At 39.7% G+C, this 27,285-nt stretch overlaps 2 protein-coding genes across 2 annotated transcripts in view; both read right to left on the bottom strand.

The window, feature by feature from the left end:
* jmy (junction mediating and regulatory protein, p53 cofactor) overlaps positions 1-10,550 on the bottom strand; it is a 65,866-nt gene extending 55,316 nt beyond the window's left edge. Inside the window, exon 1 of the mRNA XM_039650239.2 lies at positions 9,669-10,550. Within this exon, the coding sequence (XP_039506173.2) occupies positions 9,669-10,259 (591 nt within the window). The 5' untranslated portion in view covers positions 10,260-10,550. The remainder of the gene's footprint in view (positions 1-9,668) is intronic.
* Positions 10,551-14,983: 4,433 nt separating this feature from the next.
* On the bottom strand, positions 14,984-26,043 carry bhmt (betaine--homocysteine S-methyltransferase). The gene is made up of 8 exons (XM_039650241.2): positions 25,932-26,043; positions 25,226-25,358; positions 20,402-20,514; positions 19,929-20,120; positions 18,661-18,808; positions 18,406-18,588; positions 17,478-17,706; positions 14,984-15,824 (listed from the first exon to the last, which is right to left on the bottom strand). The coding sequence occupies exons 1-8, from the start codon at positions 25,953-25,955 to the stop codon at positions 15,644-15,646; spliced, it is 1,203 nt and encodes a 400-aa protein (XP_039506175.2). The 5' UTR covers positions 25,956-26,043; the 3' UTR covers positions 14,984-15,643.
* Between the last annotated feature and the right edge of the window lie 1,242 nt (positions 26,044-27,285).

Genomic DNA, 27,285 nt, shown 5'->3' on the forward strand with positions numbered 1-27,285 from the left:
CTCATCACATTAGCACCCAGTTTGCACGTCTAAATTAGTTACATTTTAAAAACTTTAGCATACAATAGCATAAAAAGCCTTTTTAAATGAACAATGGTCCATGTTTAATACAAATGTACATGAAACTTAATGAAACATTTTTAGTGAATGTATATTTAAGAGAGCATTAATTTAGTTCTATACATGTTCCCATATACATATTTTTTTTGTAATGTCACAAGTAATAATCTCAGGGTTTACTGGGTTTCACATGATTATTTTTGTATTGGTGGTGGAATACTAAAAAATAAACATTGTCATGTATTTATCTGTCTTCTTCTCACCGATTCCTGATGGTTAGAGGCATGGGCGAGGCTAGCCCCTTTTTAGGGGTGCTTCAGCACCCCTAAAGAGGAGCTCAGCACCCCTAAAACTTGGAGCAAGAAATGTTGTTATTCTAAAAATTTTGTTCGTCTTTGACACGGTTAAATAATGTCCAAAACATACTCAGTAGTTTGTGGTTTAAAATGAAATGAAAAAGAAAACATTTCTCTTCTTCTAACGTTACTTCTTTACCTGCACCGTCCGCTCAGCACGGCCATCATCCAGCGCGAAACACACGCAGAGTTATGAGAATCCGGGCCGTTAGGTAGTTTTGTGAATCAACTGAAGCCTAGTTCACACTACATGATTTTAAAATGTTTTTTGTTAAAATGTAGTTTACACTACATGACTTGCTCTCAGTGAAATCATGAGTGTTCAAGTTGTTTAGCTGTTCACACCACACAACACAACGTGATTGATCCACAACAGGAGGTAACTCACTACACGAGTTAACAACGCACTACATAGAGATACAACCACGATCGGATGATAAGAGCATATCATTTGTGACTCAATGAGAGCTGTTTCAGTACTATAGTACGGTCTAAATCCTGAAAATAATCAAACAAATAACGAGTTGACAACAACACGATTCTATCTGGTCTAGAAACCATGTTTTGTCACGAAAAACCACGCAATAAAACGAACCAGAAATGACGCGAAACTGCAGAGAAGAACACAACACGCGAATATGGACGTCAGACAGAAACTAGTGCTGCACACTGTTTGCTCGACGATCTGCTCTGAGAAAAAAAAATGCAAAAAAGAAAAGAAAAAGTAAGATTTACCTGGTGTCCTCAACCCATGCGTTGCTATGATTGGCTGTACTCATGACATCACTGAGATTGAGTCGCGCGACTGCTCGAGATATCTAGCATGCTAGATATTTTTCTGAGCTCGGTGACCTGTCTGCGAGCTGTCTTTGGTGCGTTGTTGGCTCTTTCACACTAACGGATTGGCGAGCGTTAATCGTCCGCTAATCGCCCGCGATTTGCACGCGATAACACCCTGACTTGTCGGCGACTCAACGATTTGCAAATCGGGCTTAAATCGGGCTTGAAATCACGTAGTGTGAACTAGGCTTGAGACGCTCCAGAGCTGTGTCTCACACACTTTTTTCCTTTCAGTTGTTCCGATTCCGAAACCATATCGGTGAGTACTGGAGTCAGTATCCTGAATCATTGGTACACCTATAATAAGTGTTTATTTTCGGACTGTTTTAATCTAGCGGGTCGCCTCCGCTGTAGAGTAACGTTAGCGGAGTGGCAATCGGGAGAGTCGGGAGTTTTCCCGGTGAGCCGGTGGTGTTTCGAGGCCGCGAGGGCCGATCTGATAAAATTTATACATTGCAAGTTCGCCATGCGCCCAAGCGAGGGGAAGAAAAAATAAATGTTTTTTTTTTTGTTTTTGTTTTTTTGTTTTTTTTTTGCATTTTCGATAACGGAGCTTTGCCTGTCTAACGGAGAAGTGCCTGTCTTTCTAGTAAATAGATGCACGTCACGGAGTAGGTACAGTGGCGTAGCGTAGGTCGTAGGGCGTGAGTGAAGTTAGATGCGCTCGACCTGAGTTCGAATCTACCTTTTGCCTAACTATCTCTTCTCTCTTTTCCCAACACACATGAGATGTAAAATGTATAATGTAAAATGTATAACCTAACATAAAGGGCTCTAGTGTTATATTTTGCCAACAAACTAAAATCGAATCCATGATATGGCTTTTTGCCTATATAAAACAGCACAAATTTTGCTGGGTGATTTAAAGAAAAGTGTGCACTTTGCTCACGCGATCAGCATGGTTATATATCTGGTATTTTCTCCTAAATAAAAGCTTACGGGTTTATTTCTTGCAAGTGTAGAAATATGATAAAAGTATTTTAATTTTTCTATAGTGTAATGTTGACTAAAATATACTTTTGAAATATTAATTTTCATTATATACTAGTACATTTATAGGCTATATGGATTTTACATCATAGGAATAATTATATAAATCATTATTACATTATTATAATATTTGTTTGGGATCTTAAAACACCATTGATAATGTAATGTAGACTGAGACTCAACTAAAAAGATGTTTGAGCCCTCTTTGTTGTCCTGGTACAAATCAATGCTTTTTCTTTGTTCAACGAGCAGTTCATGGGTTGAAGCTCTTAATTTTGATCTCTCAAAGAGCACGAGATTGATGCATTTAACCTTAAAATGTACAAAATTTTCTAACGCGGGACCATGCCCCCGAACCCCCCTAGAGGAACATAGTCCACCCAACATAGTTTAACAAATTTGTTAATATCTTTAAGGTTGCCTTTTTTACTGCTGGCTGGGAACTACTGATGGAAATTAGCTCTTTTAACTAACTCGGGTACATTTTCATTGTTCTAATGTTGATTAATGTGTACACTGCCCCCCTTACAAATAACTAATTAAATAAATAAAATGAAGAGAGAGGGGGAGCGTATATGGGTGTAAAATGTGGGTGGTGGCAGTGGGGCTCATTGGGTGCTCAGCACCCCTAAAGCTCTGACCCTAGAATCGCCCCTGGTTAGAGGACAGTTACTTGAGTCGTCCCCTGTCGTTTCAAGGAATAGTAACAGTTACAACGGAGAGCGTGTCAAGTATAAACGCCTCGACCGTTTGGAGCGGTGCACGCGCTGTTTGTGGAGACTCGCGCTGCCTTGTTTACTTTCGCCTGCCTCCGCAGCGCGAGTCTAATTTATAATTTTTAATTGTTTCCTGCTCTAAACAATGCGTGCCGCCATGACGACGACTCCGGTTCCGAGCGGGTCAAGAGCGGTGCGCGCGCTGTCTGTGGAGACTCGCGCTGCCTTGTTTATACTTTCGCCTGCCTCCGCAGCGCGTGTCTCCACAGACAGCGCGCGCACCGCTCTTGACCCGCTCGGAACCGGAGTGGTCGTCATGGCGGCACGCATTGTTTATAGGTGGATAAACAAGGCTTCCGTCTCATCGCGGGTTCAGATACATTGAAATACGTCCACACCGCAGACATGTTGCTTCAGACAAGCACGTGCAGGTCGCGGTTTCTGTTTGCGTCATCACAACATTTCGGCCGTATTGTTTCGGTGATAAAAGTCTTTCGGCCGAAAACCGAAAATGCACTTTTGGGCCATTTTCGGCCGAAAATTTTCGGCGGCCGAATATTCGGTGCATCCCTAATTGTTATGTTTAATGACATGAAATGAAGATAATGTCTGTTCTATGTTATGAATGTACTGTACAATTAAATACCATCGTTGCTGAGTCTGCAGTCTGAAAACTTTAACTTTACCTCAGAGCATCCGTTAACTAAATGAATTGTGAATCTCACCTGAAAAATCCAATAACATCAGCAATTGTCATTCAAGCAGCTGATTTCTGTAAATGAATGCAAAACTATTGCAGCAAAGGGCGCAGTCAAGATACATTAGCAATGATGTGAGACCAAAATAATTTACATTTTATATAAAACTATGTAAATGGCGCTCTGTGGCGCAACAGGATTTTGAACACGGTTCTGAGTCGTTGCTGGGCGCCGCGGACAGACGCTGAATGGTGCTGCCGGTGTGTGTACACTCATAGAGAAAAATGTGTTCAAATTTGAAAGATGTGGCTCGATCTCCACGACGGGGTGCTGAGCTTCTTGTCCGGTGTGCGACCCCCTGGACTCATGTTTCGAGCTCTACAGGGATTTTAGAAAAGTAACATGAGTGGAAGGACGGCGCCGGGGCTGTGTGTGTGTGCGTGTGTGTGTGTGCGCGCATATTTTTAAACCAATCGGTTAACCGGTTTCAACCGGCTAATGAGGCTCGGTGGTCGGTCAAGAAAATTTTTAGTTTTCGCCATCCCTAGTGGCCACGCCCTTAATTATTCACAACTTTAAGACTTAATATAATTTAAACGGATGAGTTATAAAAATATTCACCCCCCTCAGTCATCATGAAGGGCAACATTAACTATATTGACCAAAACCACTTTTGGCACCAGGCTGTAAACATGTTAAAATGTCCAAATTTACAGCAGAATAAACATGCAGGTTTATGGGAGTCTCTTCTGCAGCCAGTCTGTAATGGCCAGTGAAGGAACTGCAGTTTAACTCAATCAGTGCTGAGAGAGAGAGAGATGTTAACAGCATGACTCTCCATCACTGCTCACTCCTGTAGCTCTTCAGTCTGTAGTGTATAAACCATATAATTTTCCAATTTGGCAAAACTGACAGAGCGAGAGTCTGTGTGTGTGTGTGTGTGTGTGTTTCATGAAGACGTCACATCAGTTCACATCGCACTCACACACACCCGTGTCTGATGCTGTAGTGTGTGTGTGTTCTGAGATGAATGACCCGCGTCTTGTCTTTCCAGCGGCTCACACACTGATCCATTCATACACACACTGAGCCTCTGTTTACCTTCACAACTGGTCGCCGTGGAGACGCATCTGAGAGTGAACATGTGACTCAGATGATTGTGGTGTTCAGCAGGTACACACACACACGATGCACACACACACTCAGACACTCATTAAAGGACAACTCCGGCGCAAAATGAACCTTTGGTCTAATTATGCATTGTTACCTAGTCAACTGTTATCCGAGATTTGTTTTCACGATTGCCCAATGTAAATTGTTTTATCTCTAAAAACAGTTTAGCCTATAACGCTAGTATAATGCTAGTATATAGGGCATAGAGCATGACAAATATGACAAATAAAAATCACTTGTTATTACCACTAACAAGGCTCAAAATACCCCCACACTAACACGACAGCATAATAAGGGTCCCTACATTCAAACCGAAGCATTGAGAACTTTGTCAGTGTCCATACCGTTTAATAAGAAGATATTTTATACACACAGTCAACTTCGCGAATACAGGAAGAAGCCATCTTTGAAAAATAGTCTCTACCAGTCGATCTACGAACGCCGATCCAAGTGCGCTGGTGAGATGTGAATAAGGTGATAAGGTGAGCGCGAACAGTAGGCTACGTGTACATATTGATGAGAAGAAAACGGTTTGTGTTTCTTCCGGAAACAACGGACCATATGAGATTCTGCACAGTTCAGCGCACATGGATCGGTGTTCGTAGATCGACTGGTAGAGACTATTTTTCAAAGATGGCTTCTTCCTGTATTCGAGAAGTTGACTGTGTGTATAAAATATCTTCTTATTAAACTGTATGGACACTGACAAAGTTCTCAATGCTTCGGTTTGAATGTAGGGACCCTTATTATGCTACCGTGTTACTGTGGGGCTATTTTGAGCCTTGTTAGTGGTAATAACAAGCGATTTTTATTTGTCATTACTCTATGCCCTATATACTAGCATTATACTAGCGTTATAGGCTAAACTGTTTTTTAGAGATAAAACAATTTACATTCGGCAATCATGAAAACAAATCTCAGATAACGGTTGTAGGTAGCAATATGTAATTAGACCAAAGGTTCATTTTTGCGCCGGAGTTGTCCTTTAACACTGAACACATACACTGATTTACACTGAACACACATTCAAACACAAACTCATTTACATTGAACACACACATTCAGACACACACACACACTCACACACACACCTGCTGCATGTTCATTCTTTGTCATCACAACCATAACATCCCATCAATTCACATGAGTTCAGCCCTGACGCACTCGTAACATCAGCAAGTCTCCGTTAACCAAGGGTTATAATGAGTTTATAATGAAGTGGTCAAAAGTTTGCGATTAAGATTTGTAATGTTTCTGAGAGTCTCTTCAGTTCTCCAAAGCAGCATTTATTTGATCAAAAATGCAGTAAAATATGAAATAATATAGGCTAGCTGCAAGCAGCAATTATTGGGGCCAAGCGCAAGCAGAGGATAAGATGGCTAAGATGGATAAGAGGTGAATATGGTGTATGATTTGATTTTTTTATCCCAGAGGGCACCTTTAAGTATAGCATTTTAATCAAAAACCGTATTGAATTCAATGGCAATTTCACGTTTTGTTCTATTATAGCGCCACCAAGAGGCTAAGTCCCACCATTTTTTTATGTGTCCTTAGAGTGAGGCCATACATCTGTGTCAATTTTGCTGAAAATATCTCAATTCGCTTCAGAGTTATAGACATTTAAGTGAAGAAACACATGGAAAATTACTGACATGTCGTGACATTGCTTGAATTTTACAACCCCGGGCCCTTACTATCAATATTTTGGCACTTTTAACCTATGTTTCCAAACATCTGACGGCGGTTTCATCTCGATCGGACTAACGGTTTCGAAGATATCGGCAAATGATTTTTAAGCACTAAATAACATTGCTACACAAACCGTAAGACCAAACGATTCGTTCAAACGGCTGAATCATTCAGTAATGAAAACAGGATGAGTGTTCCTGTGAGATTCGCCGTGGTTCTGTTGTGATTTTTGTTTGGAGCTATTTTCGCTGCTGAAACAGAACAAAAACAGCCAATATTGCATCTAAAATGTAAGTGACTAAAATTGTATTGTTTATTGAACTGTTGTAGGAAATCAATGTCACATTTTCAATCATGATGGTATTCAGGAAAAATAATTGAATCTGCTTACATATGTTAAAATATATAAACTCCACATTTAGATGTTTTATAGGCACTATGTTGTTGACTGTGTGTGTGTGTGTGTGTGTGTGCTGCGCTCATGTGTGTAGATTTCTCCTCGAGAGGCTGCGCAAGCGTCAACAGCGCAACCTCACCGTCAGTAGGCTAATACATTTATTATCCACAATCGATCCCAACTTACAATAAATGTAATAAAATCAGAATCATTCTTTCGGTTTAGTGATTCCCTAGTTATTATTTTTTTGTTTATTATTGATGTTCTAATCAGGCTACTTGTCCGTTCGGGCAAGTAAAATTCTCTTTTACTTGTCCTTCAAAATTCCATTTGTCCCGGACAAGCGGACCGGGCTCTGGAGATACGAAGCGCGGCAGGTTAGAGTGTTTTGGATTGCATAAAATAATAAAAGAAACAAACAAATACATGGCGAAAGAAGACAGCAGAAGAGGATGATTTTTAATGAAACTTAGGAGGCGGGTGGAAGTTACACTTTAACGTATCATGTGGTGTGTGCGTGCCTAATGCATGCATTTGGATGTGCGTAATGCGTATGAATAAAAGTGTCCTAAATGACAAAAAACAAAGACTTGTGCATGTATTATAGTTCAGTTTGACGAACGATGTGTGAAATAGTTCACCTCAAAGTTTTTTTATTCGTGTTTTTATTTAATTTTTATTATTTCTTTCGCAAGCTCAAAAAATAAATTTGGGTCGCACGTAATTGGACAGGGTCGGTCGGAAACCGGAACCAAACTAATTTTTTTTTATGCCTTAGATATATTCAAGTCATCTGGTGAAATTGTTTTTATATCGCAAAATAAATCGATATCGACATCGGTAAATATCGGTGTCATCCATAACAGCAATATTAACATCGGTTATCGGTATCAGCCACAATTTTCACATCTGTGCATCACTACTCAACGTTTCATTTTTTTGTGGAAATTGTGATACATTGTATTTCAGGATTCTTTTATGAATATAATGTTCAAAAGAACAGCATTTATTGAAATAACATCTTTTGTAGCATTATACATGTATAAATGTCTTTACTGTAACCTTTGATCAATTTGCAATTTGAAAATGCATCCTTGATAAAGGATTTTATGTGTGGGTGTGTGTGATGGGTGGGTTTAGGGGTCGGCTTAGTGTGGATCAGGTTTCTGTGCTGAACGGCTAACAGATGGTAGTTCAGGTGTGTGTGTGTGTGTGTGTGCGTGCTAGAGGGTCAGAATCAAGATTATACTTCAGTTCTACATTAGGCTCCACCCACATACAGAGCAACTCTATATCAATTAGGGGTGTAAGTGTAACAATACCCTTGTGTCAAGGTTCGATACATATCACGATACTGAACTCACGATACAATATTATTGCGATACTCCCAAGATATATGGTACCCAAGGACAATGGTGACTACAGAATAACAATATTCATAATTCTGAAGCTGAAAATACAGAATAATTTTAAACGAATATGCTTGCACTCGGTCACTAACTAGATATTTTTAAACTAAATGTCAGGTAATTCTGTATAACTATAAAATTATTACACCTTAAAATAAACCGTAACTGAAAAGTTTTTAGACTCTATACCACTTAATCTTTCATTAAACAACATTAAAATGATACATGTGACGCATGTGTATGATCTTCATTGGTGGGGTATTGTTGAGGGATTGGTGAGGCATTGATGGGGCATTGTTCAAATAAGACGAATTTCTTTCATCTTATTTCTTTCGAAATCCCGGTGAGGCATTGGTGGGGTCTTGATGAGGCACTTTACGTTTACTCGCTGGTTTCTCACAATTCAAACATCCAGGAAAAGCACACTTCAAAAACCATTTTAAACACACCATCGAGACCCTCAGTTCTCATGCGTCGCGGCTCTAGCAAACTTGCACACACACATTTTAAACACTACATCAAGACCCAACATCTCAGTTCTCACGAACTCATGCGTAGTGAACACACACACACAGGTCAAAATGAAGAGTTAAATAAAGTGTTTGGTTTTTTTTTCGCTTGATAATGTAAGGTTGAGCAACTGTAGTGACTCAAACTATTCTACCGATGTCTTAACTAACTTTCTGGGCCAGCAGAATGAAATTACCTAGAAGCTTATAGAGGAGAGCGATACTCTCAGACCTCATCAGAAATATAACAAATACAGGTTTGAAATATCTCACATTGCATGTAATGAGTCTATATAATAAATTAGTTTCACCTTTTAAGTTAAATTACTGAAATAAATTAACTTTTGCACAATATTCTATTTTTTCAAGTTTCGCCTGAACATGTGGCCCTGACCACAGACCCAGTCTCACGGGTGTATAAGCCAAATGTACATTATATAAGTCAAAATTATTGATCAATACCAAAAATCATTAGGATATTAAGTAAAGATTATGTTCCATAAAGATATTTTGTGAATTTCATAACGTATATATATTAAACATTTATATTAGAGAGTGAATGCATCACAATCGGGAAAATCACAACTCGGCGATTTTCTCAATGTTTAGATTTTTTTGCACCCTCAGATTTTCCAGATCTCGGCCAAATATTGTCATAACCTAACAAACCACATATCAATGGAAAGCTTATTTATTCAGCTGTTAGATGGTGTATACTTCTCATTCTCAATTGCCCAAAACTTGAGCCATGTGACTGGTTTTGTGGTCCAGTGGGGTCACATATTTAAGTGTATGATCATACAGTGCACGGGATCCGCGTGCGCGTCTCACCTGCTGCAGGTGTTTCTTGGCTCTCTGAAGCGCGTCCTCGTAGCCCTTTTGCCTCAGCTCACTCAGACTCTCATAATACTCTTCGGAATCATCACTGTCCGGGAACAGAACCTGAGACAGGATCTTCCACCCGCAGGTGTCGAGCGCGTGACCCAGATACACCTGCAGCTGGAAGCAGAGCGCGTCCGTGTCGCGCGTGCGCATCTCCGACGCGCCGAACAGGTGAGTCCACACGGAGCGCTCCTCGGGAAACGCGGGCAGGCACGGGTCCAGGTCCGAGTTAACGGAACACAGCTGCAGGTGAACGGAACGCATGTCCTGGAACGAGAAGAGCCCGGCCCAACTGAAGTCCTCGCGCGCGTCGAGCTCCGCGTCAAACTCTGCGTCCACCGGCCCGCGGGCGCGCTCCGCTTCCTCGAGAAGCGCGCTCCGCTTCTGCACGGTTCTGTCGTGGCACGTGACCGCGAACTTTCCTTCGATCTCGTTCCAGGCGACGATGAACACGAACTTGTGCTTCTCCTTCTCCTCGAAAACATTGGGTTTGACCGAAACCCATCCGGACTCTAGCGCGTCCTCCATTGCGAATGACATCAGAGTAAACAAAGAAAAGCCTGAACCGAGCGGAACTGAGTGAGACTGAGGAGAAGAAAGGCCGGAGTAACGGACGCGGAGAAACACACTCAAACCATCCGCTAATAGTATAAATTTCCCCTCAGTTTTGTCGTTCGTTAACGCGTACGTCGTTCGCGCGGCACACCTGCGCGCGTCGCGTCACCTGCCTTTAGCGAGGCCTTTTGTGCGCTAATCCGCATCTTTAACATCGCGAATGTTTCTCATCCGACGACGACTGGGCTCTGACGTCACCGAGAGGAGGACGTAAACATCTGCACGTGGGACACGCATGCGGCGTGATGACGCAATCAGACGCAAAGTAGACGCACGCTGGTCGTCGTGGCTCAGGCTCAAATGTTTTTATTCGTCTTCCACTGTAAAGTTCGCACTCCAATGTAAAGACAAGTTATATGAAACTGCTTATTTATCCGTTTAAAATTTGCTTTACTGGCATGACGATCTTTACAATGTTGTACAACGACGATCAAAGCATAATGTTTACGGCGAATCAACATACATGTACATATACATACAATAAAAAGATAATAAGTAGAACAATCAATTTTGATTAATTTTATTGAACAATTTTTTTTTCAGTGAGTGTGTGTGTGTGTGTGTGTGTGTTTCTCTCTCTCTCTCTCTCTCTCTTCTCTCTCTCTCTCTCTCTCTCTCTCTCTCTCTCTCTCTCTCTGATTAAAAATTCATGACATGTGCACGTTGTGTCATGTGACCACTTACACATATGAATAATTAATCATGTAACCGTGTGATTACCTGGTGATTACCATAGACATCATGGTGATTACTATTACAGAAGCCCATTTTAAACAAATCATGTTTCATTGGTAAATCTTAATTATGACTCAATTCATGACATTATACAGTAGAAATTATGACATTACGAAGTAGAAATTAAGACAGTAAGTTATTATGATATTTAAAGTCGATGGCATGCCAAATCGTAACTGTGAGATTAAAAGTAAAAATTTTAACAAAACGTCGACATTATAATATCTCTATGTCTACACTTCTTCTCACAATTTCAACTTTTTAACAATCATTTCGCTGTAGATTTTAATAACTTCGTCTTTTTATCTCATTATTATGATTCTCCGAAGGATGATTGTTTATCGAGTAACGGAAACGGGCTTCCGTAGTTTCCTCAGTGTTTCTGATGTTTCTGGTGTTTTGACAGCAGTGAGAGTTTCTGTCCGTTAGGTGGTGCCACTTACTTAAGCGTTGGGTATTTAGGAACTACAGTTTTTCTGAATTGCTAAAACACTAAACCCCATTCTGTGAACCAAATTCTCAATAGCCTAAACCAATTTGTCGAATAAATCACTCTTTGCAAATAAAACACTGTTTGCAAATCTCATGTAGGCCTACTCTTTTTTTTAAACTTTAAACACATTCTCACTCACTAAAAGATAGGCTATTTCGCACTGTGATGCACTTGTTTCAAAATGCTAAACACCGGTAGGTGAAAGTTAAACGCAACTACAACACAGTTGTCACCATTTACACACAACGACTCACAATTGTTCACATTTATTTCTAATGATGTGTCCAAACCAACTGTACATAATACAAGTCAGTTCAGAGTCCCACAATTGACTCAAAATGTTGCACTGGATGTTGATACCAACAATGGATGGATGTTGATACCAACAATGGATGGAAACAATATACTATAAGAGGGAGAGAAGGAAGATGATGAGTAAGAGGAGGGGAACAATCAGGAAGAGGACGAGGACGAGGAAGAGCAAGGTGTGGAGAATGTTGTCAATGCTGACTCTGCTTAGGGTTTTTCCCTTTCCCTCAGAGATGTGTGTGTGTGTGTGTGTGTGTGTGTGTGTGTGTGTGTGTGTGTGTGTGTGATATTGAGAAACTCCTCCGGCCGGACCAACATAAAAACATGATGCTGAAGCAGAATCAGTCTCTCACTGACCTTGATTCTGCAGTCGCACAACTCTGAGTGTACTTTACTGTAACATGCTTTTCATTGAGAGTTTTTTACTGTAACCTTTTTGGCTGTTGTAGTTGGGTTGCTGTATTAACACAGTTAGCAATTGGTGGATGGTGTACAGACATTTGATTTGCCTACTATTCAATATTCAGTACAATACTATACTTGCAGTGGATACAGTACAGAATTTAACCACCTTATACTGTATTGTCATCATACATTTTTACATAATTGCAAAATTTGTTTACTTTGTTACAATATAATATATTTCTGATATACTGCATGTTATGAATACTGTGTTCTCCATTTTTTATGTAGTGTTTAATGAATGATCTGTAGTGTTTATAATTTTGACTCGTGTGTGTGTGTGTATGATCTGAGTGCTTTGTTTGATTTTGAGCACAGGTAAAATGGTTTTGAGGCAATTGTTTGATTTTGCCAGAAGAGTCAGAGGTTCTGTGAATGTGGTGTAAAAGTGTGGTTTTGTAATTAAGGTTTTGAGAAAGTGAGTGATAGTTTCAAGAAATGTGTTTTAGCAATTCAGAAAAACTGTAATCAACTCCTTTTTCTTTAGTGGATGTTCATATTCAGATAGTTCTGGATCATGATGCTTAAGTTAAAGTGACTTAAGAGCTGCACTTTCACATTAATGATACTGTAACTGGATTAAAGCACAAAACTCTCTTATCTAAGCAAGAAAACACATTGTGTTTAATCAGTAAGACTGCACGGCCCGTATTCATAAAGAATCTTAGTACAAAGAGTAGCTACAAAATTCTAAGAAAATTCTTACAAATGTGGGCGTTTACTCTTACAATTAAAGTAAAAATCCTAGTAAAGAAAAAAGAAAATTCATAGAGTTTCTTAACCCTTAAAAGAGGTCTTAAGGTCAAAATTGTTATGAGTATGGACGAGGACTCAAGAGGCTCAAGAGGAAAATGGCAGAAAGACGAAGAGGGAGAAGAAATGTGGGTAACACTTTAGAATGCGGTTCCTTCATTAATGAATAACTAAACAAGAACCAATGAGTAACACAGTACAATGTAACTATTATTAACTAACAATAAACTCTGATTAAGGACTAAGTAATAGCGCACAGGTGAAAGTGGTAGTTCACTATTAAGTAATAAATAACTACTATTTTTTTAATGCTTCCCAGAGAACTCCTAAAAAAGTTTATTAACAATCTAACTTCTATTAACTAAAAGAAACAATTACAAACGAATTAGTAAGTAATAGCTCACAGATGAAAGTGTTACTACATACTTCTTTGGGAATTACTAATTATTTGGATCCTTATTAAGTGAAGACCATGCCACTGTAAAAAATATTTTCAAGATTTGTTATCACAACATATTTTCTTTTGTCAAATCAACTTTATAATAATTTATTTAGTTGAGATAACTTATTATTTTGAGTTTCTGATGATTAAATTAATCTCCTTCAGTGTATTAACTCACTTTTTCCAGTTCAATCAACTTAAGGCAACCCAGGTTACTTACTTTTTTAAGTTAAACCAACAATATTTTTTTCGGTGTAGTAATCACAACATGTTTCCTTTTGTCAAATCAACTTAAATAATTTATTTAGTTCAGAGAACATATAATTTTGAGTTTCTGATGATTAAATCATTCTCCTTCATTGTATTAACTCACTTTTTCCAGTTCAATGAACTTAAAATTTTAAGGCAACCAGGTTACTTACTTTTTTAAGTTAAACCATCAATATTTTGGAACTAACTAGTAGCCTAATGACTCAAGTGTTACTAAAGACATTTTCTAATAGTACACTAAAGTTCACCAAAAATCTCAAACAGTTGCACAAATCATGACTAAATCATGTTGAGTTATTAGTTCCAATGATCTTCACTTATAATACGGATCCAAATAATTAATTCCCACAGAAGTATGTTGTAACACTTTCATCTGCGCACTATTACTTACTAATTCATGATCAGATTTTTTTTTAGTTAATAGTAGTTACTAGATTGTTAATAAACTTTTTCAGTAGTTCTCTGGGAAGTATTAAAAAAAGTAGTGAATTAGTTAATTATGAACTAACACTTTCATCTGTGCGCTATTACTTACTAGTTCGTTAATAAGAGTTTCTTTTTAGTTAATAATAGTTATATATTGTTAATACTGTGTTAATCATTGGTTCTTGTGTAGTTATTCATTAACGAAGGAACCGTATTCTAAAGTGTTACCGAAATGTGTTGCAGACAATGGATGACAGTGAGTTAATAAGACACTATATAGATTGAAACCTAATATTCTCACGATTCTTTATGAATACGGGCCCAGTTCTTTTATGTATTTAAAGTCCGCCTGCTGTAGTCAATCATTTTGTCCCTTAAAACTCATCTTTGATCACCAAAAAATGACATTCCTTCATGGCTTAAAATATCTTGAATGTAACTCGACACCCTCGTCTCATTTAGTATATGAATATGCAGATGAGCACCGCCTCCACTAACTTTCTCTGCTCAGAGATCCACTGGTTGACGATCACACGTTGATCTGATCGGTTACAAGGTCGTTTGTGATGTCAGAAACACCAGAGATTTCTTTGGTTCACTCACTGCAGTTTTAAGTAGAAAATACTCAGTAATGCTGTCGACTTGTAAATTTACACATGGTGTGTCTTAAGAGCACATTAAAAACACAACATAGACACATAAACTACATTAAAAGCTGAACTTTCCCCACAAGGAGAAACACTTTAATAAAGCAAGTGGTGAGATCATGATGACGTTTATTGAGCAATCAAAAATGGAAACGCTGCGTCAGACTGGAGTGTTCTGCACATCTGGAATGCAGTCGTCTGAAGACTGGAGAGTAGAACATGCCGATTACACCTCCAAACGCTACATTAAACTGTTAAACACATTTATTTGGTTTCTACAGAACGTCTGGTCCTGCTGAAGTAAACAATCCCATTCATGACATGTGACCCTGATCACAGACCCAGTCTCGAGTTGCACGGGTGTTTCTGTGCCAACTGTCCATTGAATGGGTCAAAATTATCCATTCTCCTTTTATACCAAAAATCATTAGGATATTAAATAAAGATCATGTTCCATAAAGATATTTTGTAAATTTCCAATCGTAAATATCAAACATTTATATTAGAGAGTGAATGCATCACAATCGGGAACATCACAACTTTCAAGGCGATTTTCTTAATGTTTAGATTTTTCGGCCAAATATTGTCTTATCCTAACAAACCACATATCAGTGGAGACTTATTTATTCAGCTTTCGTGTGATGTATAAATCTCTAATTTAAAAAGCTGACCCTTGTGACTGGTTTTGTGTTCCAGGGTCACATGTGGCGTTTGGTTGAAAAACGACACCGAGGAGGAGAAGTTGCTTCTCTTGGCTCGACCTCTGACCCCGTCAGTTTTTGGCGTCGGCTTTCTGGAAGAGCGGGCGCAGCTGGTCTTCGGTCGTGGCCTCCTTCTGCTGCATGAGCTCGGCGTGACCTTTGGTGACCCCCCAGCCGTCGGGCGTGGACATGGACGGGCACAGCGGGCGTCCCGACGCGGGCTTCAGCTTCTCCCAGTAATCACGACGGGCCCTGAGGAGCACAGCGGCATCATCAAAACAATATGTTTAAAAATGCAGTGTGTAATACTTAGGAGGATCTGTTGACAGAAATGCAATATCATACACATTATTATGTGTTCAGAGGTGTATAAAAACTTTACATAATGAACCATTGTGTGTCTATAAGCTTAGAATGAGGCGTTTCTCTCTACACACACAACGCAGGTCCGCTTACATCCACGTTTCTACAGTGGCCCTGAGCGGACAAACGTGTTTCGCCACTGTGTTGTTCGGCGCGTAAAGAAGCTGCTAAAGTCAGTGAGTAGAACACTGAAACAATGATGAACAAGTCACAATAATATTCACAATAACATAGGTTTACTTAATAATTAAGTAAATGTAATTTCCTAATAGATCTTTGTAAAGAAGACTCTCTGCTGTCTCAGACGACGACATCACTTCCTGTCGGTCACTGTTGGGTGCAATCAAAGAACGTATATTGACAAGAAGTGAAAGCCAATAGAACGTTCCATTGCAACACCAGCGCCCATCAGCAGCCCTACGCTTCCGCCATTTCGGGGTGAAAGCGACTCGGCAGTCATATAATATACACATATTTAGTCCAGTGCAGAGATCATTTTTAGGTTGAAATAATTAGGCTAGGTGATTATTTAACTCACAACAGTTAACTTTATAGCAGTTAAAAAAGAAGTTGCTACTTAACCGGGCTTTTACCCCCATATAACTTGAGACAGGGAAGTTTGAGGATTTAATTCATTATATTACTCTCCACATTAAGTGTGATAGGTAAGAATAAAGTGATATCAGTTCATAAAGTTATAATAACATAGACCATTTCCCGGGAGGTAGGCCTTCACATAACGTTACTTACAAAAAAGAAATAAGTTATCAATGAAATAAATTCAGCAAATAAATGTTGTACTAAAATGTAAATGTTTGACGATATATAACAGCAATTGAATAGCTTTACAGTAAACAGTTTTTTTTTGCAGTACTAGCCTAGCTATCTTATAATAATGGCGCAAGACCATGTAAACAAACAAAAAAACACAGCCAATGTCCAAAGTGGCAGTTAGTTATATGATAACGGACACAGCGCATCAATGATCATCATGTTTGTAGCATGATCCAGGGGATTAAAACGTCCAAAATATATTTCAGGCCTAGTGGAGTTGGTAACTAATAATAGTAGTAAAAGTGTAAAGTTGCATACAATGGAAATACTCACTAATGCAAGAAAAAACTACCTCATAAAACTGTTATCTGTGCTGTAGTCCAGTAACTCCAGTTGGAATTTTCACCCCGATATGGCTGCCGCGCTACCGAAGTGCCATCTAGTGGCTGTTACCAAAAAAGCATCAGAGTTTCGCCTCTTGTTCTTCTATACTCTTTGGTGCAATTCACAACCTCACCACTAGATTCCGCTAAACTTACACACTGCACATTTAATTTTTATAGCTCCTTTGCCAAGCTCAAGGACGCTTTTCAATAACAGTAAAGAACAAACAATCACTTCATAATAAATGGAAAATAGACATTTGCCCAGTCCAAGAAATCAGCGATTGCAGTTGGATATCGCATTCCAATCCAATACAAAAAGAAACAATAATCTCTCTATCTATCTCTCTCTCTCTCACTCTCTCTCTCACACACTCTCTCTCACCTGGCCCTGACCCAGGGTTTGGTGTGCATCTCCAGGCCAGCGCCCCACATGCCGTGTTTCTCCGAGGCCTCGGGCAGAATTCCTCTCTCGACCGCGAGCTCCTCGGCTACTGCGCGGATGTGATATGGCTCGAACCCGCAGCAGCCGCCGATGAAGCGAATGCCCGCCTTATAGGCCTCCCTGGCGTACTGCTGCATCTCCCAGCGCGTCAGGATCCGCGGCTCCAGGGCTGAGACACACACACACACACACCGATAAGCTGGGGTTCATCTTATTACACTATAAACCATCTTGGGTAATTTTTTCTACCCAAATCCTGGTTTGAGTCTTTTGAGTCTTTCAATTTTTGGGGTAATTTTTTTGTTTTTGTTACCCAGATCCTGGGTCAGATGTAAAAACTCAATGTTTGGGTAGGTTTTGTGTTAGCCAGATCCTGGGTCAAACATTACAACCCAATGTTTGGGTAGTTTTCATGTTAGCCAGATCCTGGGTCAGACGTAACAACCCAAAAATTCATATATGAAGTAAAAAAAAAATAATTAATAAACCCAGTATGCTGGGTTAAATAAACAACCCAATTTGCTGGGTGTTCTGTCCTATATATATTTACTTGGGTCAAAATCAACCCAAATTGTGTTGTTTTTAAGGCAGTGGTTTTTAGAGTGATCTACAGCAGTGATTACGGTGTGTGTGTGTGTATCGAACGGGAACTCGGGCTAGATGAAGCCCTGGCAGCTGCAGTCGGGGTGTGTGTGTGTGTGTGTGTGTGTGTGTACCGAAGGGGAACTCGGGCTGGTTGATGAAGTCCTGGCAGCTGCAGTCAGGTGTGTGTGTGTGTACCGAAGGGGAACTCGGGCTGGTCGATGAAGCCCTGGCAGCTCCAGTCGGGTGTGTGTGTGTGTGTGTGTGTGTGTGTGTGAGTGTGTACCGAAGGGGAACTCGGGCAGGTCGATGAAGCCCTGACAGCTGCAGTCGGGTGTGTGGTACGCCAGCGGCTGCGCCATATAATGCGCTTTCAGACCGGCTTTCTCCACGGCCGCCTTCATCAGGGCCACGGTCTTCACACAGGTCATGGGGTCAAAGTGGCAGTTCACACCCACAATATCAGCACCTGAAACACACCACAGGACATCAGACCACACCCACCGCTTCATAAAGGCATCTGTGTGTCTGTGAGACGCACCTGCTCTGACCAGTCTGACGGCACAATCTCCCGGGCTCACGCCGTGCATGTCTCCTTCAGGTCCTATACACATCGTGGCCGCTACAGGCTTCCCTGTCGCCTTCAGAGCCTGGACGGCCCATTCGGCCTCCTCCACGTGCTCGAAGTACTGCCAACAGATCAATCAATCAATCAATCAATAACCAGACTAATGGGATCCCATACAGCAACAGTGTCGGCCCAGATCCAGACCACATCCGGGGTCTCATTTATACAGTAACTGTAGCGTCGCACAGAACAGGCCCTGAACGAGCCACTTCCCACACACCAGTTATAAGTTATAAAAACACACGTGACGGGAATATTTGCTTACGGAAGTCTGGAGACGGAGGAGTTTGGCGATACCGGTGGAGATCTGAGGGACTGACGGAAGAAAACCACTGTAATATTCATTATGAGTCCTAATCATAAATACTGTCCATGTTCACAGTAACAGTTTAGATAAATAAAAGAAAGATTTAAACTCTGTTTTACAACTGATATACACATTTAGATTAATGGCACTATAATTACATTAAATTATATTCAGATCAATAGAAATATTAGTAGTGTATGCGCTGCTGTTGAACACTTCTCCAGGCATGTGTTTTATTGTTTGCTTAGCACATGATAACAGCAGAACTCGTGCTCTGAGGAAATATTTACACCCAATAATGATCAATAATGCACAATAACGCATATCTGTTACCATTAAAAATATAATACAATTAATAACACTATTTGGCCAGTGGAAAAGATTGAGAAAAACTGTCTCTGAAATGTATTTTGATTTCTTTATTCATAAACAAGGCAAGGATCAGCCACTAAATGATTGTTAGCACTGTATTGTGACGTACATCCGTCTCTCATATTCTCCTAATGTCTCGTCCCGTTACACATGGATATCGGGGATGAATGTGCATATGCAGATGATATGCAGATGAGGATATAGGGAGCGAGGCCTGGTCAGCTCATATATGGTCACTCCGGGGAGGAGACGCGTGTCTTCCATCTTCCTCTGACTGGGGTTATGAAGGGGAGTAGCGCAGGTTCTGGCGTACGCTTAAAAATATTCAGAGTTGTAAAGCAGCGTACGCCAGAGCCTGCGCTAATCCCCTTTATAACCCCATTCCTGGCTCTCGGCGCACACACACTTTCAGTAAGGACACAGTTCTATAAAGGAGAGCCTGGGCTGGCTCCGTCGCTGTCTGGGATCTAGAATGAGCTCTGAATGTGATGATGTTCCTCACCTCTGCGATCAGAAAGTCCACATTCTTCTTGATGAAGACGTCGAGCTGCTTCTTGAAGATCTTGGTGACCTCTTCTTGGCTCTTGCAGCTCAGGTACGAGGGTGTCTGCGAGACTCCGCCCGCCACCAGCGCATCGCCCTGATTGGCCACTTCTCTGGCGAGGTCACACGCCGCCTCGTTAATCTGCTGGCCCTGCGCTCAGACACACACACACCAGCAACCACTATTTTAAATTTCAACCACAAAACTCCATTGAGTTTGTTGTGTGTATTCATGGTTCAAGTGTGGCAAAAGTCCTTGAGTCTTGAACACTCTGATGCACACTTAATTTTGAATAGAAAGAGTTTGGGGTTAACATGAGCCGCGGGGAGGATGAGTGTCACCATGAGCTCGTGTGAGAGTGTGAAAGAGAGTGAGTGTGTGTTAAAGTGACTGTGAGTGTGTGTGAAAGTGAGAGAGTGTGTGTGGCTCACGGTGTACGTCAGCTTGTTCCCTCTGTTCTCCAGCTTGTCGTCGCTGGCGTAGAAAGTAAAGGTCTGCATGACATTAGAGCCGGCCCGCAGGAACTCTCTGTGCAGCTGTCGCACTACACACACAAAACACAAACATGACCCGCTGCAACTGATCTGGGCAGACTGTGCAAACACACTTACAAATAAGGGATCTTAACTCTGATACAATATAGCATGTTCCTGAATGACTGTCATGATCATGCATGTGCTTCAGGGGCTGTGATGGAGAGGCCAGGTGTAAAGCCCTCCGAGACGCATTCGGGATGTATGGGAACCCCCATCCAAAGAGAATGGAGAAAAAAACTACCAGCTGAATGGCAGGTAAAGCTTATGAAGGTTGGAGAGGAGAAAACCCCTTCCCCTTTAAACCCTGCACACACTTCTTTACTCCACAATAAAAATGGAAAGCAGAGTGTATCACTATACTATCCATCCCCACAGATTGTCTGAAAACACGAAATCTCCCCTCGGCCCACCGTCTATTGTAACTCAGTGGCGGCGAGGGCGGTTTATTGGTTGGCACCTGGCCAATGAAATGGGACTTCTATTGTACGTGAAGATGTCACGAAACCAGCCTCCTCGTGGATGTTCTGAAACGCTAACATGGCTTAATGCATTAGACGGATTTAAAAGAAATGAATTATATTATCAAACTTAGTAAACAGCATACTAATAATACATACTATAGAAAAGGAGAATACAGAATATGAACGCAACATGTTAAATTAAGACAGTGGCATTAAAAGACCAAACTCAGGAAACACCATAAATAAAGCATACAGAAAAGCAATTGAGCAGAATATGAACGCAACTTGTTTAATTGTAAGTTAAGCATTTTCCTCTCATAGAAAACCAAGAAAACACTCACTGAGGCTTAATGGACCTACAGTTATTAAAAAAAACACACAATTTGTTATAGATTTTTATTATTTCATCATATTCTGTGCTCATCTGCTTTTCTGTAAATATTAGTATGGTGTTTACTAAGTTTAATAACTTAATTTATTTCTTTTAATATCAGTAATGCATCCCTTAGGTGCTCTTCGGCAGAGGTGGAAGTAACGAATTACAACTACTCAGATTACTGTAATTAAGTAGTTTTTTCGTGTACTTGTACTTTTATGAGTACATTTTTTAGTCTGTAATTTTCCTTGTACTTGAGTACAAATTAAGTTAAGTAATGTACTTCACTACTTTAAAAATCCCATTAATTCAGAGTACTTGTACAATTTGAATTCAACAAATATTCAAATCTTTGACCAGCATTTGGGTATCCAATGGAAATAACTGATCGTGGGCGGGCCAATAAAAACCCTTGTATTTGGAGCGGGAAAAAAGCCCGGTTCCTGGAGAGCTATATTCGTCCTCACACGTCCTTCAGTTTGTATTTTAGTGTTATCAAAGAACTTTGCCATAATGGACATGGACATTAGAGACACTGAATTCATTGAAAATTCCGAAGAAATACCAGATGACGAGTGCCCATGACCCCACATGGAGGAGTTGTTGTTATACAGAGGAAGGAAAGGAGACGTTTTATAGAAACTTTGTTTCTGCAGTGATATGTGATAGTTCAGTTGTTTTTGTTTTTAAAGTTGGGTAGACCTCACGATAATTTGACTAAAAACATCACTTGAAACATAAGCTTCAGCGTTACTCAGGTGACAAGCACATATACCGTAATAAAGATTTAGCATTGTAAACTTAGATTAAAAAGTTACATTGTATGTCATTGTGAACACATTGTTTTATTAATATTGAATCCGTGTTTTAAGCTTAGAATGAAGAGTTTAATAATGACTCTTTCATAAAAACAGTATCTTGCCGGCCATGACCCACTGGCATAACAGTAACTGCACTGATTGTCAGTCTGTCTAGATGGCACATTTGTGTCAGTGCTAAATGCTGATAACTTTTGAAACTTTTGAAATATTAGTAGGGTACTTTTGGAAATCTTTATTGTAAAAAAAAAGAAAAAAAAAGAAGTTTATAAATAAAATAACCCAATAAGCTTATTTATTTTGCATTATAATTAATTAATAATAATAATCATATTAGACCATTTTTATAACTTGATTTCCATAAAAGTAAATAAATATCACAGGCTAAAAGTAATTAGTAATTAGTACTTGAGTAGTTTTTGAGAGGGGTACTTTGTACTTTTACTTAAGTACATTTTTAACACCAGTACTTTTGCTTGTAATCGAGTATTATTTTAGCAACTACTTGTACTTGTACTTGAGTACATATTTTCAGTACTCTTTCCACCTCTGCTCTTCGGTCATTTCTGACCAAAAAATTTTCTGTTTTGAAATTTTAAAAATCACAGCTTCATCGGAATGTTACGAAACTTGGTGACTTTTATGGCATTGGGTATGTGAACACACAAAAAAATTGAGGTCATGATCCGAGTAGTAAAAAAAAAAAAAAATAGTCACACTTGTGCTCTTCGGTCAAAAATGACCGACCATAGAAAATGAATGGGAAATTGACAAAAACACAAAAACTTTGAGAATTTTTGTGTGTACAATCTACAAATCGGCCACGATGCAGAAAAAAAGTGCTCAGCATTGAAGGGGTGACACTCTAAAATATCTAGAGTGCAAAACAGACATACCCACCCCTACACACACACACACTTTTATACACAATAACACCAATAAATTGTGATTAAAGAAATCTGTTTTAAATATTTAAAAATCACAGCTTCTTCAGAAAATTACGAAACTTTGTGACTTTTATGGCATTATGTATGTGAACACACAAAAAAAATGAGGTCATGATCTGAGCATGCTAAGTGGTCTTAAAAAAATAGTCACACTTGTGGTCTTTGGTCAAAAATGACCCCCATAGGAAATGAATGGGAAATTGTAAAAGTGATTTTTTTTGTTTTTTGTCAATTTTTTTATAAGAAATTGTTTTTGAGATTGTTTCAACTACATATTCAAATCCACCAACAACAACAACAACAAAAAAGGGGTTCATAAACAGCTGGGGAATTCACATGCCTCTCCATAGAGGCATGATCTCACCATGATTCTACGCTTTTTCTCTATACTGTAACCAGATGGTGCTAATTTTCTGCAAAAAATATTTTTTTTTCTGAAGGCCTAGACTCTATATTAAACTAAAATACTGCATTAATATTTAAAAAAATCATATATATATATATAAAAATATATATATTTTTCCATGGTAAAAATAAACCATAAATATTGCATAAATATTAATAAATTCAATTAAATTGTCTCAAAATGATAAATTAAAAAGAATAAATATTATAGAACAAAAATAAATTGCATTGGTTTTACTGGGATGGAGAAAGTTTCATTTTTAGGTGTCCGGTCACTTTTGACCGGCAAGATAACAAGTGTGACTCCGAAAAAAACGAAGAGCACCTGAGGGTTAAGCAATGTTTGCGTTTCAGAATATCCACGAGGAGACGAGTTTCGTGACTTCATCTCGTACAATAGAAGTCCCATTTCATTGGTGAGGCGCCAACCAATAAAACGGCTCGTTTGAACACCCCTGCTCCCGCCCCGTTTTCTCTCTCCCCACTACTGAGTTACAAGTGCACAAGTTAGTTTTGCAAAAAGAGCGAAAAGAGTAACAATAGTCAGGGACTCAGGGCGCAAAATTTGAACTTGCAGTGACAGATTTGAGATGTTGCAAGTGCCAATTTGAGGTTGTCCTGCGAATTTGAATGTTAGAAGAAGTGCAAATTTGTATTGCAAGTTTGTGTCTGTCGTTTTATCTTTGTGAATGGCATTTTACACACTTGTACTGCAGCTTCAAATTCAGAATACTGGTTTGTGACTATCGTCTGACTGGGAGTGCAAATCTCAGAGTTCATTTTCAGATTTTTATTTTACAGGTTTTCACACTGGAGCTGTGAGTGTAAATGTTCGCGTACACGTACGAATATTTATTGTACAAGTTCTCCAACTCACATATACGTGCTCTCAAGTTTTGCTACTAATTTACCTTCATATTGCTTTGTCCAGTGTAACGTTAGACAGACTCGCACGGGGTAGACACGATGCAATAAATGACAAAAGGGATGCTTTTGTCTTTTAAAGTACAATTGTGGTGACAAATAGCTAACCATAGGACATAACTATTATGTAGAATACCAAATATCAGCCTAAATGACCATCATTGAAGATGTAACAGCATGTACTGGGGTTTTGAGTGGATCATGAAAAAAATAGATTTTTGCATTCATTTTGGATGCTGTAAGTAATTTTTACAGTAAAATATTAAGTCTGAATTATATGAAATATTAATTGTGTGATAAGTGTTTTAATGGATAAATAAATGCAAATAGCTTGTCTGCTGGGTATTTCACTTTTAAATGCATGACACATTTAATGTAACGATACTATAGATCATTAGATCCATGGACCTGCTGTGTATTTAAAAACATGACATAAAACATTAAAAAAAACAATTGTAAATATAGATTTTTATTTGCAAATCTCATTTATTTGTGAGTTTTATATTTTTTTGTTAAACTTTACATTTATTTGTGGATCTTAATCTATTTATTTGTGAATTTGATACATTTCTGTGAATCTCTTTACATTTTTTTGTGGATCATAATCTATTTATTTGGAATAATGCAATTCTATACCCATAGTACACACACACACACACACACACACACACACGCACACACACACACACACACACACATTCACCGGTCTCTGGGTGCTCAGCTGCGGCCTCTGGTGTCCAGGGTCTGGCCTTCACACACACTCTCACACCACACACACACACACTCACCGGCCTCCGGGTGCTCAGCTGCGGCCTCTGGTGTCCAGGGTCCGGCCTTCACGTATCCTCGCTTCTCTAGGGCGAAAACGAACCCTCCGTCTCCAATCACCACCTCACCCGCGCCCAGGCGCTCCAGAATACCCTGAACACACACACGCGCGCGCACGACATTAGGCGAGAACACACACACTCACCGCAGAGAGACGCGCGCGCCCATCTGTTAACCGCATTAACTCGTTTGTGTGTTTCTCCTGATGTAGAGAGAGATAAATGAAATATTCATAGCTGGAATTAATAACCCTGTAGGATCCAGTGCGTCGTGAGCAATCGCGCTGTTCGTGTAAAGATATAGCGCGCTGGCGACTATGTGAAGACCCGGGGAAGTTTCTCGACGAGTTACTCGGTCAGCTTTATTTACATAGCGCTTTACAGAGATAACAGTAAATTAATGCAACCAAGTTTGTTTGGAGAAGATAATAGCGTCACAGTCCAGCTTAAGTAAATTCAGTGATGCTCATACCTATCTGTTGTAAAAAAAAAAGTTGTTAACTTAGTTCATTTATATATAGACGCTTTCGAGAAAACCGTGTTGTCATCGTCCAGCTCAGTTCAGTTCTCATATAATGCTGTCAATGCAGGAGATCAATAATATTGTCGAATATTACATTAAATGTCTCCAAATTAGTAAAACAGAAGCCCAAGGCGACGAACTCACCCTCTTGGACCCGACTGGTGCCATATTCTTCTGTAGATCAGGACCAATGGAGACACACACACAGATGGAGAGCTCAGTGAGACTGGAGTGAGATACACATGAGACGAGCTCTTATAAAGCACCTCTGGAGGGGTGTGTGTGTGTGTGTGAGAGAGAGAGAGAGTGAGAGAGAGAGAGAGAGAGAGAGAGAGAGAGAGAGAGAGAGAGAGAGAGAGAGAGAGATTGGCCCCTTGTAGCTAGTTCACAATGTTTACTGGTTAATGTTTATTTTTCAAACTGATCTCATTCTTAGAACATCAATATCATCGGAGTGATATTCAATAATCTGTCTGATGTCTTACATCACATTCCACAGATAAACACTCTAGAGAATAAAGTCTGTCTTTACAAACTTGTATTAACTTGCATAATAGATGAAGACAAGTCTTCACACCCTTGTTCAGGCATCTGTTTGAGAGATGTAACAGATAAATCATGAACTTTTGCACACTTGTTGAGAAATAATATTAATTTTTACAGTAAAGGTTCCAAAACTTTGATATAATTTATCTGTGTTATATTTCTTTCAGAACAGAAGCCAGCTGTTTTAACAGGAGCGCAGACTTCTAAAACCCTCTGAATTATGCATGATGATTGTATGTGTCTTTGAGCTGAGTGTGTGTTATCGATCAGATCAAATCTGCTCTGATTATCTCTGGTGTGTGTTTGAGCTTCAGCTGTTGCGATGCAGAGACATTGATCATGTGTTCCTGCTGCCTTGACACATTTTACTGTCCACAAACATTCCTCTGGATCACACACACACACACACACACACACACACACACGCACACACACACACTAACCCATAAACCTACCCATCACACACACACACACACTAACCCATAAACCTACCCATCACACACACACACTAACCCATAAACCTACCCATCACACACACACACACACACACACACACACACACACACACACACACAAACACACACTAACCCATAAACCTACCCATCTCACATACACAATACACACACTAACCCACAAACCTACCCATCTCACACACACACACACACACACTAACCCATAAACCCACCCATCTCTCACACACACACACACACACACACACACACACACACACACACACACACACACACACACACACACACACACACTAACCCATAAACCTACTCATCTCACACACAAACACACACTCGCTCGCACTCACATACACACAGGGCTGCTGCAATCTTTGTTTGTGTAGCAGATTGTTCATTCACTCAGACTGTTTATAAAAGATAGATTACTGCAGGTCATCACTGTGCATATAATATCTACATGCTGGGTGCCGTGCGCACACACA

This window comes from Pimephales promelas, chromosome 19 (assembly GCF_988280905.1).
Source record: "Pimephales promelas chromosome 19, fPimPro1.hap1.1, whole genome shotgun sequence".
NCBI classification, from domain to species: Eukaryota; Metazoa; Chordata; class Actinopteri; order Cypriniformes; family Leuciscidae; genus Pimephales; species Pimephales promelas.

Bases quoted from the DNA above. Each gene is read 5' to 3' on its own strand.
- bhmt (XM_039650241.2), bottom strand. From the start codon at position 25,955: ATGGCACCAGTCGGGTCCAAGAGG. The intron at 25,359-25,931 runs GTGAGTTCGTCG...GTGTGTGTTCAG, and splicing joins CACCAGTCGGGTCCAAGAGG to GGTATTCTGGAGCGCCTGGG. The intron at 20,121-20,401 runs GTGAGCCACACA...GTCTGAGCGCAG, and splicing joins GGAACAAGCTGACGTACACC to GGCCAGCAGATTAACGAGGC.